The sequence below is a fragment of the Monodelphis domestica genome, chromosome 2, assembly GCF_027887165.1.
Source record: "Monodelphis domestica isolate mMonDom1 chromosome 2, mMonDom1.pri, whole genome shotgun sequence".
NCBI lineage: Eukaryota > Metazoa > Chordata > Mammalia > Didelphimorphia > Didelphidae > Monodelphis > Monodelphis domestica.
The window spans coordinates 301,452,068-301,468,078 of record NC_077228.1 but is presented as its reverse complement, the minus strand read 5'-3'; the positions used below and the strand labels follow the sequence as shown (position 1 = coordinate 301,468,078).

At 37.5% G+C, this 16,011-nt stretch overlaps 1 protein-coding gene across 2 annotated transcripts in view; it reads left to right on the top strand.

The window, feature by feature from the left end:
• The window catches only part of GCLC (glutamate-cysteine ligase catalytic subunit), a 71,059-nt gene that overhangs the window by 16,965 nt on the left and 38,083 nt on the right, over positions 1-16,011 (top strand). For both annotated transcript variants that reach the window (XM_001364459.4, XM_056818405.1), the window contains one exon: positions 14,682-14,794. In XM_001364459.4, the coding sequence (XP_001364496.1) occupies positions 14,682-14,794 (113 nt within the window). The remainder of the gene's footprint in view (positions 1-14,681; positions 14,795-16,011) is intronic.

Below are 16,011 nucleotides of genomic sequence, written 5' to 3'. Positions count from 1 at the left end.
TTGTTGTTATTCAGTCATTTCAATCCTGCCCAACTTTTCCTGACCCCACTTGGGGTTCTCTTTCTCTCTCCTCTCTCTCCCTCCCCCCCCCCTCTCTCTCTCTCCCTCTCTCTCTCTCTGTCTCTCTCTGTCCCTCTCTATCTTCTCTGTCTCTCTCCCTCTCTCCCTCTCTCTCTCTCTGTCTCTCTGTCTCTCTGTCTTTCTGTCTCCTCTCTCTCTCTCTCTCTCAATCCTTAGCCTGAGTATCTATGTGTATATATTAACGAGCACACTTTTCAGACAGTCCTAATCACTTTTAGCTCCGCTCTCCCTCTCCCCACGAATACGATGGGAGCCTCTCCTTTATCCCTTTGGCCTCTAGCAGCTCCAGCTCACTGAGGGGCCAGCAATCCTGAGAAGTCTGAGCAGTCAGAGCGGACGTTACAGAGTTCACATACTTAGTCATACAGTCTACAATTGGGAGCCTCAGGGGTTATCTGATTTCTGAATCCATGACAAATTAGAAGGAGGAGTCGGCAAAAGAAACCCAGTGAGATGCCAGAGACAGCCATACAACTGAAAAGGACACACAACGTAGCTAAAAATTAGGGCTTTCCACATTGTTGTTCAGTCGTTTCAGCCAGGTCCAACTTTTTGTGACCCCATTCTTGGAAGAGATTCTAGAGTGGTTTGCCATTTCCTTCCCTAGATGACAAATGGAGGCCAGCAGGGTTAAGTCAGTTGCCCAGGGTCCCACAACTAACTAGTAAGTTCTGAGGCCAGGTTTGAACTCTTGACTTCAGGCCTGGCACGGTAGCTGCCCCTCTCTTTTACTGTAGGGGCAATCCACCCTAGATACCTCAGTAAGTCCTGAGGATAGGACTAGATGACATGTTCCTGTTTGATGTTCTTCATGAATAAGTCATTAAAAAAGAATTACATTGTATTCTGAATATATTGCTTAAGGCAGGGAAGTGTTTAATTTTCAGACTTCCTTATGAAGTAGGTTTTTTTGGCTTGTTTTTTTTTAGGATTAAGCCTTAAGATGTACATTTTAGTAACTTAGAAAATGAACTTGTTGACTACATAATTCCTTGAAGATGCTGACTCAATAAACTCTGTTGTATCTGGGAAGTGGGAAAAAGGAAGACAAGCTCCGGTGTAGCGTTTTAGGAACTCCTAGAATGTTAGAATCAAGGAGGATCTTGGAGTCTGTCTAGTTTCAACCTCCCCACCTAACAGCAGGAGCCTCTACAGTGTGGGGGTCCCAAGAGGCATTCTTGAGTGGGAACAGAGGACAAGTGTGGCAGACGAATGTTCCAAGAGAAGAAAGCCGCAGGTGGGTAACTGTGCCAAAGCAAGGAGACCCCAGGGACGGAGCTAAGTTCCCCAGTGAGGAGGCCTCTGAGATATAGAAAGCTTTGAAATCTAGAATGTTGGGAGTAGAGCATGGAAGGGGAAGATGCTGGATTTTCGATCAGAAAACCTGGGTTCCAATCTTGGTTTCTGCCTCTTATGTACCAAGTTGACCATAGGGTCTTAGTTTCTTCAGCTTGTAAAATGGGGAGATGATCTAAGGCCCCTTTCCCCTCTAAATCTACACTCCTTTCTCTTATCCTCTGTTTTTCTAGGGGCCATTAAACCAGTTATAGTGCTAGAAAGCAAGTTCCAGGAGAAGGGAAAAAAAAGTAGAGAAGGCTAAAAAAGTTCCCAATGATGTTGTGACTTATCAAAAGAGGGATGAGTAGAATACCAGATAGACAGTTGTTTGTTTGTTTTTTTCTATTAGGAAATGCAATTTCTGTGTCTTAAAAAATAAAATGTAGAATTTGAAATTCACCACTTCTTTGATGCCCTTTCTTAACAATCCTTTTCTGGTGAATTTAGAGGATGTTAATCCCAACACTGAGCATGTTCCCTAAACTTTCTTGGTTAGCTGAATAATCTTGGTCACTTGTATAATCTGAATGAACCGCCTTAACCCTATTAAGTGGATACTAACAGCTTTTTGACAACTAGGATGAGGCTTTTTAAAATGAAAATCTAGTTGATAGTATTTGATGGTTACGTAGTCTTGGTAAAAACTCATTCTCTTGTTGGGGTAACAATTTTATCTGTCAGAAGTTTTCATTCCTCCTTCATTTCTCTAGCAGATGATTCGTTTTGCTTTTTTAAAAAACGATCAGTTTACATAGAGTGCATTCCACCCAGGATAGCGTGTACTTTAGATGGTTCACCAAGGAGACTCCATTCAGACCCCAAATGAGAACTCTTATTTGGACCAAATTTAGTTGCTCCAAAGTGGATTCTGTGTCAGTGGGTTAACCCATTTTATTTGGGTGCTTGCTCAGCATTAATTCTGTGTCCTCTGTATTTTAAATGAAGATGAAAGGGTTTTTATTTTTAAACCTTTTCTTTTTGTCTTAAATTCAGTACTAAGTATTGGTTCTTGGGCAGAAGAGTAGTAAGGCTAAGCAATGACTTATAAGCTGGAAGTGTCTGAGGTCAAATTTGAACATAGAACCTCTTGTCCCCAGGCCTAGAGAGTTGGTAATAAAAACCTTTTATTTATTATTTAAATTTAATTAAATGTTTAATTTAAAATTACAATTTTATTAAATATTTATTTGCAAATATTTTATTATTTATTTTTAAAAATTGCCAAGAGGTGGTATTAAAAACAATTAGCATCCTAGGGCTAAGGATGCTTTACTCATTCGTTCATTTCAGTTGTGTCTGACTCTTTATGACCCTAAGTGGAGTTTTCTTGATAAAGGTTTTTGAGTGGTTTGCCATTTCCTCCTCCAGGTCCTTTTACAGATGAGGAAACTGAGGCAAACAGGGTTAAGTGACTCGCCTGCCTTCATACAGCCAAGAAGTGGCCAAGGCCTGTTTTAAATTCTGGTCCTCCTGACTCCAGGCTTAGCACTCTAGCCACTTCACTATGCCTGCTGAGCTTGGTAAATGCTAAATTCTCGTGGGTTCTGTTTCAATTGATTTAGACCTGGTATATAACAATTGTTAGACAGTCATTCCATACAGGTAGCACAATCCTTAAGTTGTAACTTAAGAATTGCAATTATCTATAATGATATAAAGGAAAAGCATTATCTCATTACTGTAAACCTTAAAATTTCTTAGACTTATAAATGTTGGAAATTTCACTATTGGGAAATTTCATACTTGAAAAATTTCCTATTGATAGAGGGAACTCTATTGGAATGTGAACCCCATTGGCATGGGAGGTTCCTCCTCCTCCCTTCTTAAGATTACTTTAGGACATAAACCTTTTGCTGAACAATGGAAAGGGCTCTGACCTATGCTTAAGCATAGAACAGGAATTTCTTTGAGTCATGATTGATTTTAGAATTGATACAATAGAGATACTTGGAATGACAGAACCAGGTCTTAGAAATTACAATCTCCACCCTACTCAGTCCTAACAGGATTTAGGAAGGGCTGCAGCATAGATCAAAATTTAATTATTCCAATCTCTACCCTACTCAGGGTAACAGGATTTAGGAAGGGCTGTAGCAAAGGATCAAGATTTAATTATTTGAGAATATGACCTTCAACATACATGTGCAAAGCCACAGACCTCTGGGCGGTCCTGGGTTAAGGTAGAGCCACCATTGGCACAGGGAAGACATGGACAGTGATTGGTAGATGTGAGAACTGTAGGAGAGGGAACATTACTGCAGGAGCTCAAGGTCAACCTTATATGGGAAAGACCCTTCCTATCGGGCACCAATTGCATACATTTTATGAAACATTTTATTCAGGTGAGTTGTAGGAGTCAGATACCTTCTTAGATGTGCTACTAGTGCCACACTTTGTGCTATTTCTAACATAACTTCAAAACGCTCAGAAGAAATGTTTAAATCTCCACTTGACAAATAAAGGAACCAGAGTATTCTCTTTTTTAAAAAAAAGATCTTTTACATAATTAAAGTACATTTAAAATTTAAACTTCGTTTGCTGGATTTAAACATTGTGTATCTTTAATTTTACAAATATTTAAGAAATCATCCCTTTTTTAGAAAAATCCCATGTTGGTTTTGATGGTGCATGAATGGAAGTAGGCCTAGTTCATTGTATCTAGTTATAAGAAATCAATAAATTTTGTTTTATTAATAAAATAGAAATCACTTCACAAATTTAAGATTATGGAAACTTTGTGTAGTGTCTACTTCAAAGTTGGTCCAATAGGGGCCCTGTAAGGTTTTGTGGCCCCATTTTCTTAAATTTTTATTTAATTAATTTAGAATATTTTTCCATGGTTACATGATTGATGTTCTTTCCCTCCCCTCCTGAAGCCAATGAGCAATTCCACTGGGTTTTACATGTATCATTATTCAAAACTATTTGCAATAGAGTAATCACTTCAAGTCAAAATCCCCAATCATATCCCCATCAAACCATGTGATCAAGCAGTTGTTTTCCTTCTGTGTTTCTGCTCCCACAGTTCTTCCTCTGGATCTGGATTCTTTCTCATAAATCCCTCAGAATTGTCCTGGATCATTGCATTGCTGCTAGTAGAGAAGTCCATTACATTCGATTGTGATTCCGTGATCCCATTCTTACAGGAACTTTAATGAATGGTAGTCACATTTATTAATCAAGCCTCAATCTCTTTCTCTACACCTTCCATTCATTGTTCCTAGCTCTTAATGAAATTTCTTAATGTCCTAGTCTCTAGAACAGCAAGGAACTGTAGAGATTATTGAGTCCTTCGAAGCTAAAAATGAAGAAACAAATGGCCAGAGAGTCAGATAAAGTCACTTGTAATACAAGGGATAGCCTGGATTCAAACCCAGAAGTCTTTGACTCCAAGTACAGGCTTCTTTCAGCCACCTAAAACAGGGAATTTTGCTATCATCTATGACCTATTTTCTCTAAAAAGATACTCATTTCTTTGAATTTCAGTTTTATCTTCCCATTTAAAGATTTAGTTTATGTTTTCCTGAAGTGAAAGCCCCCAGGGTCTTTCCTATGTGGAAGGTATATTTCTATTCTACTGGGAACTGAACCCCTCTGGTTGGTATGGCTGCAGAAACTCTCAGCTCCTGCCTCGTCATTTTCTACAAATGAAGTTGTTCCTCATTTTGTCCTCAGTGACCAGGAAGACCCCCTCCAATCCCCCATCCCCACAGATAGCCTTCCCACTTCCTCTTCTCTTCTCACTCTTAAGTAAGCCAGTGTGTGTGTGTGTGTGTGTGTGTGTGTGTGTGTGTGTGTGTGTGTGTGTGTGTGTGTGTGTGTGTGTGTGTGTGTGTGTGTGTGTGTGTGTGTGTGTGTGTGTGTGCGCGCGCGCGTGTGTGTGTGCGCGCGTGTGTGTGTGTGCGCGCGCGTGTGTGTGTGTGTGTGTGTGTGCGTGCGTGCGTGCGCGCGCGCATGCTTTATAGCCACCTTCACTCCCTAGGTATTTATCCTAAATCACCAGCCTTCTCTGCCCCCACTCCTGCCCTTTCCACTGTCTCACTATCTGAGTAAGGGTCCCCCAACCTTGGAAGCCTCCATCCCACACCCTGTAAGTCCCATTTCTACAGCACCCAAACTGCCTCCTTAAGAGCTTTGTGCTCACTGGTGTGTGAGGGAGAAAGGAATTCCCTATATAGAGATATATAAAATGCTGGACCTGGAGTCAGGAAGACTCGAATTCTAATGTAACCTTAGATACCTTGGGCAAGTCATTTAATTAAACCTGTTTGCCTCCGTTTTCTCCTTGGTAAAATGAGCTAGAGAAGAAAATGGCAAATACTCCAAATTGAAAACAATGAAACAATAATTGCTGCTCGAGAGAGGATTTTCTTTGTGGGTCTTCTGAAAGGTTTTGGAAACATGAGTGAGTGATTTGGAGTTGGCATCTGGGATGGTCTTTTAAAATCTTCCATTAAGATGTCATGGGGAAAAATTAATTTGAGACAAAATTCTAGGATGAATCAATTCCATTTATGCTATTTGTATATCCTCTGAGTCCTTCGTGTTGCCTGGCTCATTTTATTCATTCTTGTCCAACTCTTCCTTCTCCAGTGGCAAACAGAAGTTAAGTGACTTGTCCAGGGTCACACCAGTGAGTGATTTAAATAAACTAAATAAGTCTTTCTTACTCTAATCCCAACACTATGTGCTGAGCCATTCACTGCCTCCAACCTGACTCATAAAGGTGCTTATTTAAATGCTTTGATTTAAAGTTTTTAAATGTTTAATTTTAAAATGTAATTGAAATTTAAAAAAATTATTGTTGGTATGCTGAAATGGATTGAAATCTTTTCCCCTTTGAAGACATAAAACAGTTTGGGAATCTGGCCTAGTCTTCATTCACCCATTTATTAAACCATGGCCATAACACTTGTGTTTCAAATTCATTTGAATGCCAGTATTTGGAGAGAAAAAAATAGACCCCTTGTTTGTGAATCCTGTCCAGACCTCCTGGTGGATGTAGTAGTGGGTGGTTGTCCTGTGAGCTGGCTCTTAAGAACTGGTAAGAAGAGAGACTCATTCCTTCAACTTCTTTAAAATACTTGTGTACAAGTAAAGATGATAAGTTTCTTGAAGGCAAGAATTAACTTGTTTTTCACCTTTACAGTTTCAATTAGCAATAATTATGCCTCCCTTAAACCTCATTGTCCATGATACAGCCCCTGCGCAGAGCTCGCCTTTATAGTTTCTGTGCCATAAATGTGAACATCTATGTCTGTCTATCTATCTATATCTCTGTAAAATGCAAGCACACGCTCAGTGTTTTATAACGGGCAGAGGTAGGAAGTCAAGATAACCATTCAGAGAACAGGCTCAAGTCTAAGGGAGCCATAGGAGATGTTTGGGAAAATAGGTTTAAAAAACTAACCTGATATCCTGACAGATGAATAGATATAAAGAGTGCGGACAAGGAAATAACATTTGAGAATTTGGGTTTTAAAAGTGTGTTAAAGGCCCGAACTATGGATAATAGTTTATAGGAATAAAAACAAGATGAGCCGCATATGTCTGATTATTTTTTAGCCTTTTAGAGAAACTAAGGTTGTTCCTTTTTACCTTGTGAGAATGAATGGGGATGAAAAACTTCTGTCTTATATGCTATACTGTGGTGATGGGGCCTTCCCAAAGCTCTAAACTCTCAGAAAGGGGAAATGTGTATTCATTTTCTCTTGTCTTGGCCTGTTCCTGGAAGATTCCTTTGGGGTAAGGTCTTCTCAACATGCAGATTACAGGTGAGTAAATGGCATTTGGGAGTTTCAGTAGCAAAAACAAAAACCTTTATCGCCCAACTGGCCTCTCCAGGTTGAACAAGGCGCATCCTTGGAAGACACACACATCCAGTTTTTCCTTGTGCCCATGCTTGGGCCTTTCTGCTTTACTGGCATATTCCTCCTTTTTTTCATGTCCCCATCCATAATCAGGGGATGAAATTGCACGGTGCCACAAAAAAGATGTGGAGCCATGCAACCTGGATGAATCCTGGTTCTTCCCTTGGTTCTTCTGGACCTCAGGTTTCCTGATCTGCAAAATGAGGAGGTTGGAGTGGCTGCTCTCCGTGGATAAGAGTAACATTTCATGTTGAATGACACTGCTGAGTCCCCAACACTCTATTAGACACTCCGGTCCTTAATTTAAAAACATTTTAATAAAATATAAATTTTTAAATAATAAATTTATTTATTTAAAATTTAAAAAATTTTTATTTTTTATTATTTTTATTTTATTATTAAAATATTTTATATATTTTAAAAAATAAATTTATTTAAAATTTATTTAAAATAATAAAATAAAATAGAAATAAAATATAAATATAAAAAAATAAAAACATAATCTTTTGGGCTAGTTTTATAGTGAGAATGGAGCTCTTCATGCTTGTCTGAGCATGCGTTTCATTACTTTAGTCGGGCTGTGTATGTCCAGGATGTCACTCCTAGCAACAGTATAATATGAGGAGCAAAGAGGGATAGGAAATGGTTTTGTATTTGCATGATATCTTCTACTCCTGCCAGCCTGTCTCTGAGACTTATTTGAGGTTTTTAAGTTGTTAGTCCCACCTGAATTAAAACACAAACCTCATTCTTATCTCAGTTTGCCTTTGATAATTTATCGATATTGTATCAATGTTTCTATGTGAAGAAAAACATCAACTGGCGAGAACCAGACGTAGTTAGAAGTGAAGTTGAGCCTGAGCTCTTCAGATGTCTGAGAAGGGTTGACATAGTCTTTGCTGAAACCTAACTACCAGGAATACCATTTTGGGGAGGGATAAAGGATTAAGGTAACTTCTACCCCTCCCCTTTGTTCAGGAATGGAAATGCTTGTTTAACTTGACTCACAAGGTTTTATGGGTGCCAGAAAAGGTTATTAGGAGATGAAAAATGGAATTTAAAAATGTTAAGTGATTTTTTTCCTTTAGAAAAGAGAATGGGAAGAGTAAATATTTGTAACAAGTGAGTGGCATTTTTTATGTGAAGTGGCCTTATGTCTCCCAGAGTTTATATCCTAAAACAGTAGAATTGTTGGGGGAAGGTAGCCCCTCAGCCCTGGAGTTAGGAAGGATTTCAGGTGATTGAGGTAGAAGAAATAGTGCAAAATAAGAGTTGTGAAGGCTAAAAGGTACTCTTCAATCATTTTTACAGAAGAAACTGAGACTCAGAGAAGTAAGGTGACCTGTCTAAAATCAGGTAGCTGAGCCTCAACCCAGCTCTTTAGATTCTCAAGACCAGGGTTCTTGGTAAGGCAGGAGCAGAGATGATGTGAGAGAGTCAAAGGAGATGCCATCGGACTGAGGAATCAAGGGACCACCCCTACCCTCTCCAAAGCAGGTCATTGGAAGCTCAAGAATTCCACAGACAAGAAACAGGAGCTATTTTTGCCGTTTGTGGTTTTTTGGTTGTCTGCCTCTTCACAATCCCATTAGATATGAACATGGTCTGCTGATCCCTTCTCCAGCTCATTTTACAGATGAGGAAACTGAGGCAAACTGGCTGAAGGGACTCCCCCAGGACCACCCAGCTAGTAAATGTCCGAGGCCATATTTCAATGCACCTGACACTATTCACTGCACCACCTAGATAGAGGAACTATGGAGGCCATCAAGTCTGGTCCAGAGAGACAGGAAAGGAGAGCAGGAGATCAGGGAGCCAGGGGAGTCGCCCCGTTTGGCAGGAAGGTAGAAGAGAATAAGAAAATGATGATGGAACATTTGATTAAAGCTGGGTTGTGGAGGCTCTGGAACATTTGTGTTTTATTTGGTAGGCAATAATACTCGGTTATCAGATCTGTGCATGACGAAAATGACCTTTGAATGAGGAACTGGCAAAATGAAAGAGATGGATGGGATCGTGGAAGACCAACACAGAGGCTAGGAATCATTGGGGGGGGGGGGTGGTGCTAGGGAATACAGACACACATAAGAAACTGCTTTCCTCGAGGAATTAATTCTAAAGATAACTAACATAGTACATCCAAAGAGAGCTCTGTACCAGGTCACCTTGCAGGGCAGTGCCTAGAGTTCTGTGGCATGCCAGAACAAACCTCAAGCTGAAAAAGGGCCAGGCTTGAGCTATATCCTGAAGGAATCCAAGGGGCAGGATGGGGAGGAGATGGCCAGGGCAAAGGCACCCAGGGAGGAGGGGTGAGGGAGGTGTAGCAAGTAGATCAGAAGGGAAGTCTTCAATGCTTCATAGGAAGCCACAAAGTTAAGGGGATGAAGAGCTTTCAGAGGCCACTGTCGATCCAAGTGGTAGTTTCCATTCTTTGTAACTTTAAGAGCCAAATGGAAGGCTTAAGATTTAACCATTGGGGCAGGCAGTTTTTTTGTGCACTAAAAGGATGAATGGAGTTCTTTGGAGAGAAATTATGGAGAAAACATAATTCTGTATTCTATATTTATAATATATAATATATTTTACATCTATAATATATCTGTGATATATTTTATATCTATAATATATCTGATATAGTTTATATCTATAATCTATTATGTTATATATTATATCTATAATCTATTATATATTATATAGTATATGTACATATATATATTTATATGGTATATATAAATATATATATACACATATACATATATACACACACACATACACACACACACACACACACATACATATAAATAAAAAGATGATCTTAAGAGGAGTGAGTCTGGAAAGAGATTATTAAGTGTGTTGGCCTGAGAGTTACCAGTATGGGCATTTGATTGTAGGGGGAGTGATTTTGTGTCTTTCTGAATGAATAAAGACTTGTATTTTTAAAGGTGTTCTGCTGTGTATTCCCTTTAATTGTTGTTTGTTCTGCACCTGAGTTTCTCATTGTCTACCAGGTCTAGCTGGAATCTGGGGGGGGGGGGGGACACTATTAGTTATAAAGGTCTTTATTGTTTTCAGAGGATCTTTTGAGGAAGCTTAAATACTAGGAGTATTTATTCATTTTTACTCCTATATTGCTTTGAAGGCCAATACTTTTTTCCCACATGATTGTTTCTCTTAGTAGACATCTGTAGTCATATCTTGAATACCTATTGTATATAAAGCATAAATACCCAAACATTTGAATTACAATTCCAGATGGATACTAAGAAAAGAACCAATTGGGTAAATATTACAGGAAATCATTCATTTTTAAAGAATTTTAGGTTTCCTTTCTTGTCCATGAAATATCTTAAAGTATCAAGATTTTCAAAAAGGCTAGGCTAGACTCATGCTTATTTATCTGAATGAAATTTTGTTGTTGGTTTTTATTTCTATTCTGAAACAGAGTTTTTCATATTAAGTGTTCTGAAATTAAAACTGATTCTAGTTTGTGTCATAATTATACCTGTTGTCTATTGCGTGCTTTTAAAGTTTGTAAGCACTTTATTATTTTGCTTGAGCTTTATAACAACCCTGTGAAATAAGTATTGTAGGTATAGTTTATTCCCCTTTTATTTACAGATGAGAAAACTGAGAATCGTAGAAGATAAGTCATTTACCAAGTCACAGTAGTAGATGGTGGGGTTTAAACTCGGATTTTTCTTAACTTCGAGGCCAACACTCTTTCCATTATACAAACCTGCCATGAAGCCGTAGACAGACAAGAGGTTTTCCTGTTTGGTTTTTTTATTTTAAAGGTTAACTATTTGACCCGTGAGCCAGTTTTGAGAAGTGTTTAAAAACAGGTAACTTCCCATTCCTACCCAGCTTATCTGGCTTTGAATTTAGGACCAGGATGATTTAGGAAAATGAAAAATATTTCTGAGTGCTGCCAAAATAGGAATCCAACCAACATTAGAATGAAGACTTCTTCCTCCTAGGGAATACAATGAGACCACATAAAATAATTTGCATGATAAATGAGAGCCTTGTAACTTACCATTCAAAATAATTTTGTCTGGGATATAGACTATGGAAATCCCCCTTCCTCCTCTGCCCACTAAAACTACCAGTACATGGATTTATTTTATATTATATTTGGGTGGGATAGGACAAAAAGGAAGATGATAACAAGGGTAAAAGTCCTTTTTTTTCCCCCCTGCTCCAGAGCCATTTGACAACTTAAAATCACTTGCCAGGGCAGTGGTTACATGCCTTTCTTAGGAGTGGTATGTTTCAGATAAGTGATTTGTTCAACAATAAGGGACTTAACATCAAAGCTAGGTTTGGGACCCAGAATGGCCTTGTTATTTTGCCTCCACATTTCAAAAAGCAGTATGGCATGTTGAGAAACTTACTAGATTGGAGTCTTCTAACTCCAGTTGGGATTCCAGTCCCAATCTTCTAATCTTTGCCACCCTCAGTATTTTGTGTCTTAAAAAAAAGGGAAATTGAATTGGGTGATCTCTAAAGTCCCTTCTAACTCAAAACCTTTCTAACAGCCAACATTAAGATGGTTGAACAAATGTCACACTTTCTAAGAATATCCTCTATACCCCCTGCATAGTCCTTCACTCCTCCTTCTTACACTATATTTTACTTGGACAGAAAAACAATTTCTCCAGTGTTTAAAAATAATTTTCCTTTTCCAAACTACATTTACTCTCCACCTCTACCTCATCCTCTGTTGGATTTCACCCATTTTTAGAAGCAATTGGAAAAAAAAACTCCAGGACAGTTATGGTTTGTGGGTCACAAAAAGTCAGATACAACTGAGTGACTGAAAGGCAACAGTGGGATAAACCACTTTGGCTCAGCAGACATTTAAAATGCAGAGAACTAGATGATTCACCTATTTTATTTATGATGTCTTCTTAATTTTGGATCTTCTAGAAGCTCAACTATTGTTTTGATCATTTTTCTGTGGAAAATGTATTTATATATTGCATGCATATGCACAGTCTTAATACTCTATTAAACTCAACTATTAAATCTACTTGTGGAGAAATATTTGGGGGTTTGCCTTTTTTAATTTATAATTTTATTATAAATATAATTATAAAAATTTAAACTATTAAATTATAACTAATAATTTAAATTAATTATAATTTAAGTGACTTGTTCAGGATCATACATATTTATCAAAAGGCAGAACTTAAACAACCAACTTGCCTTGTCTTAGAGGCTTGCCCTTTAACCATTATGTCCTAAGTCATTTAGAAAAATATTTCTGTCCAGTATTTCACTGACAGCATCTACCTGTCTGAGAACTAGCTTAGGTAAGTAAAGAGAAGATCATTAGCAGCAGATTGTCTACTAAGTGATAGATTCTTTGGCCGGGACAACCCACGAAAGAGAAAATACAAAATGGTCCTCAGCCTTATCCCTTTTCTCTTTACATCACAATGGTGCCCAAGTGGCAGTAACTGGGATTAGAGCTGTATATATATATATATACATACATATATATATATATATATATATACATACATATATATATATATATATATATATTTATAGTGAGAGAGAGAGAGAGAGAGAGAGAGAGAGAGAGAGAGAGAGAGAGAGAGAGAGAGAGACTAAATGTGAGCCCTTTCTTTAGAAGCCTACATGAAGATGAGACTATTGGAGGAAATGGAACCACATCAATAACTATATCAGATATTCATGCGGCCAACAAAACTGTAAGACAAGGACATTTTAGAACTTTGCACACTTTTAATATACACCACAACTGCTAGCTACTGCACAGTAGCATTTATGATTTTTAGCATCCTTTCCAAATTATACATTTTGGTTATTGTATGTGTCCAGCCAGCGATTAGTGGTGTAACTAGGTAAAGAATTTAAACCGTAATAAAGGAATATGTGTTTGTATATACGCATCTAAATAAATAATATAAACCACAAAAAAGACAAGCACATTTTAGGCAAGTGGAAGGTATTTTTAGAGAAGCAAATAGAGTAGATGGCAGAGTTGGTTTCATCAAACATTCTAAAGATGATTTTAAAAAAATTCTTGCCATGCTTTGATGATCTCACCTTGGAATTATCAGGCAGATTACATGCTAAAAATCTTTTGTAAAAGATGAAATGGTAAAGGTGTAGGAAGAAGTGACAAGATTCTCCAAATCAGGGCAACTTCAGCCTTGAAACCTGTTGATTTTCATAAACATAGGTAAGGAGGGCATTTAAAAAAAAGTTGCTAAATAGAGTTTAGGATTAGAAAAAACAAAATCATCCCCAGACTTTCAAGTTTACATGATTGAGATTTACCTGGATAAAGGTTTTTTAAAATCATTGTATTTATGATCAACCATGAGTTTCAGGGGAACCAACAGCATTTTGTTTTCTCAGTTCATTGGGGTATTTCTTAATGTGGAAACTTTAATTTTCTGTAAATTTACAAAATTATAGTGACTGTTAATTCATTATCCTAAGATTACTAGGACAGCCCCTGTCCCCCCCCCCCCAACCTTGAAAATGAAAAAGCACCTGGAGAGTTTGGTTGAAGTGTTTGGAAATTTTCAGCATTGTAGCAAAAGAAAGAACTGCATAGATTTGCCTCTTTTGAGGACACAACCTTAATAATACTCTAATAGAATTTTTATCTATAAACTCCTAAACGGGTCATTCTGATCAGTAAGGATTATCAGCTTTGCCTTGACAGTTAATTTTCTCATATATATTGAAGCAATTCCAGAACACGTTATCTGATAAGTCAAGATTATTATTCTTTGCATGACCAATTCCTGAAAACAGGCTAGTTTGGAGCACCTCTGCCAAAACCAGTATTCTGACCAGAATGCATAATTCTTAACACTCCCTGTTTTCACTCTGATGGCTATGAGTGGAACAAGAAGGAAGTATCTTAGAGAGTAAGACTTGTGAATATTACGTAGGGTTTTAGAAAGAGTGGTTGCCCAGGAGATAATGAAGTCAATATTTTACCTGGTCTTTTGCCCATTTTCATACTATGCAAACCAATAGGTATTCTGTCACAGAATAAACAAAGGGAAACTCCTGACTTGAGTAGTTTGCCCCTTTCCAACCTCTGTATCCCCCAGGCATTTTATTTAAATTCAGTTCAGTGAAAGAGTTAAAGAGTGCCCAGTGACCAGTATGTTGTTATTTAGTCATTAGAGATAAGGAGGAATTTTTGTGGTTCTTTTGTGCCCAACTCTTCATTTGGGGTTCTCTTGGCAGAGATCTTGGAGTGGTTGGCCATTTCCTTCTCCAGCTCACTTTACGGATCAGGAAATTGTGGCAAATGGGTTTTGATGACTTGACCAGAGTCTCTGCCTTGACTTTGACAGAATGTGAATTTCTTTCTTTTTTCACCTTTTTTTCAAATAGGTGGAATACATGTTGGTGTCTTTTGACCACCAGAATAAAAAAGCACGCGTGGTTCTGAATGGAGAGGAAATCCTAGAAGCATTGCAAGAAAAAGGAGAAAGGAAAAACCCAAAGTAAGCAGATATGTAATCAACTTGCCTAGTACTTAGAGGTACCCTTCTATAGTTGGGCTGATTTCATTGACTCCTCAACACATTACATTAATCAGTAACTTTAGACCATTTTTTTTTTATGGATACCATTGTATAGGACAGAGCTTGCCTTCTGAGGACTCATGATAAAATAAACCTCCCTTTTCTGCAGACAGATAGGTACAGAATGAAGCCTATCTTATTATACCTGTCTAAAAATATATATTGGTTTATTTTGTTTACTTTATTAAAAGGGAGGGTGACTTTTCAGAGAGAGAAGAAGTCAGGAGAGATGATTTTTATGGGGCAAATATCTCCTTTTTAAGCTCACATGGTAAGTCACTGCTCCTGAATATAAACCTATCACAACACAGAAATTATAGTGGTGAAACCTAGGTTTTTATTATGCATAATAAACACTGGTTTGGGGGCGGGGGTGTTAGAAAAATAACATTGAGCCTAGATTGGAGTTTATGTCAAATCTTTGTAAAAAAAAGAGAAATAATTCTCTTGCCTATTATAATCACATGCATTATTTTAGGTTATAAAAATTAAAAATATAAATTAATAATCCCATGCTTCCTTCAGGGTTTTAAGATTGAATAAGCTAAGTTAGAACAAATAAGTAAATAGACTTTAGTTACAGATTTAAACATTGAGTTTGCAAAAAACTATGTTTACATAACTACAAGGCTACATTTTAAAGAGGTCTCAATTGAAATAATTGGAGGGGGAAAGATTTACATGTCTTAAAACATAGCCAAAAAAGCTCAGTCAGGGAAGTGCTGCCACACATAACTTTGGGAAGCTCAGTCTCTCTTTTTGGCCTCTTGGAATATAAAAATCTTCCCCTTAGTAGTAGTATTCCATAATTTAGATTTTAGCCAGGTGAGGTTAATATTAACAGAAGACAGACTTCAGTTAACCAGATTTGCAAGAGGAATGGCATGTTAAAAATTAATAAAAGGAAAATTAGAAAAAGAAAAGTTAACACATGGTTGTTAAAAAATAGAAAATGTATCTTTTAAATAGGATAATTATAGTTGGTATTGAAGGTCAATTTGTGTAATTGGTGTTCTGATGTATATTTTTAGAGTTTTAATATTTTTCAATTAAAATTTTATAACCCTTACATAACTAAAGATCTGTGGAAAATAAACTCTGTAAAGTTTTTTTATGCTCTTTTCCTCTTGTGGCAT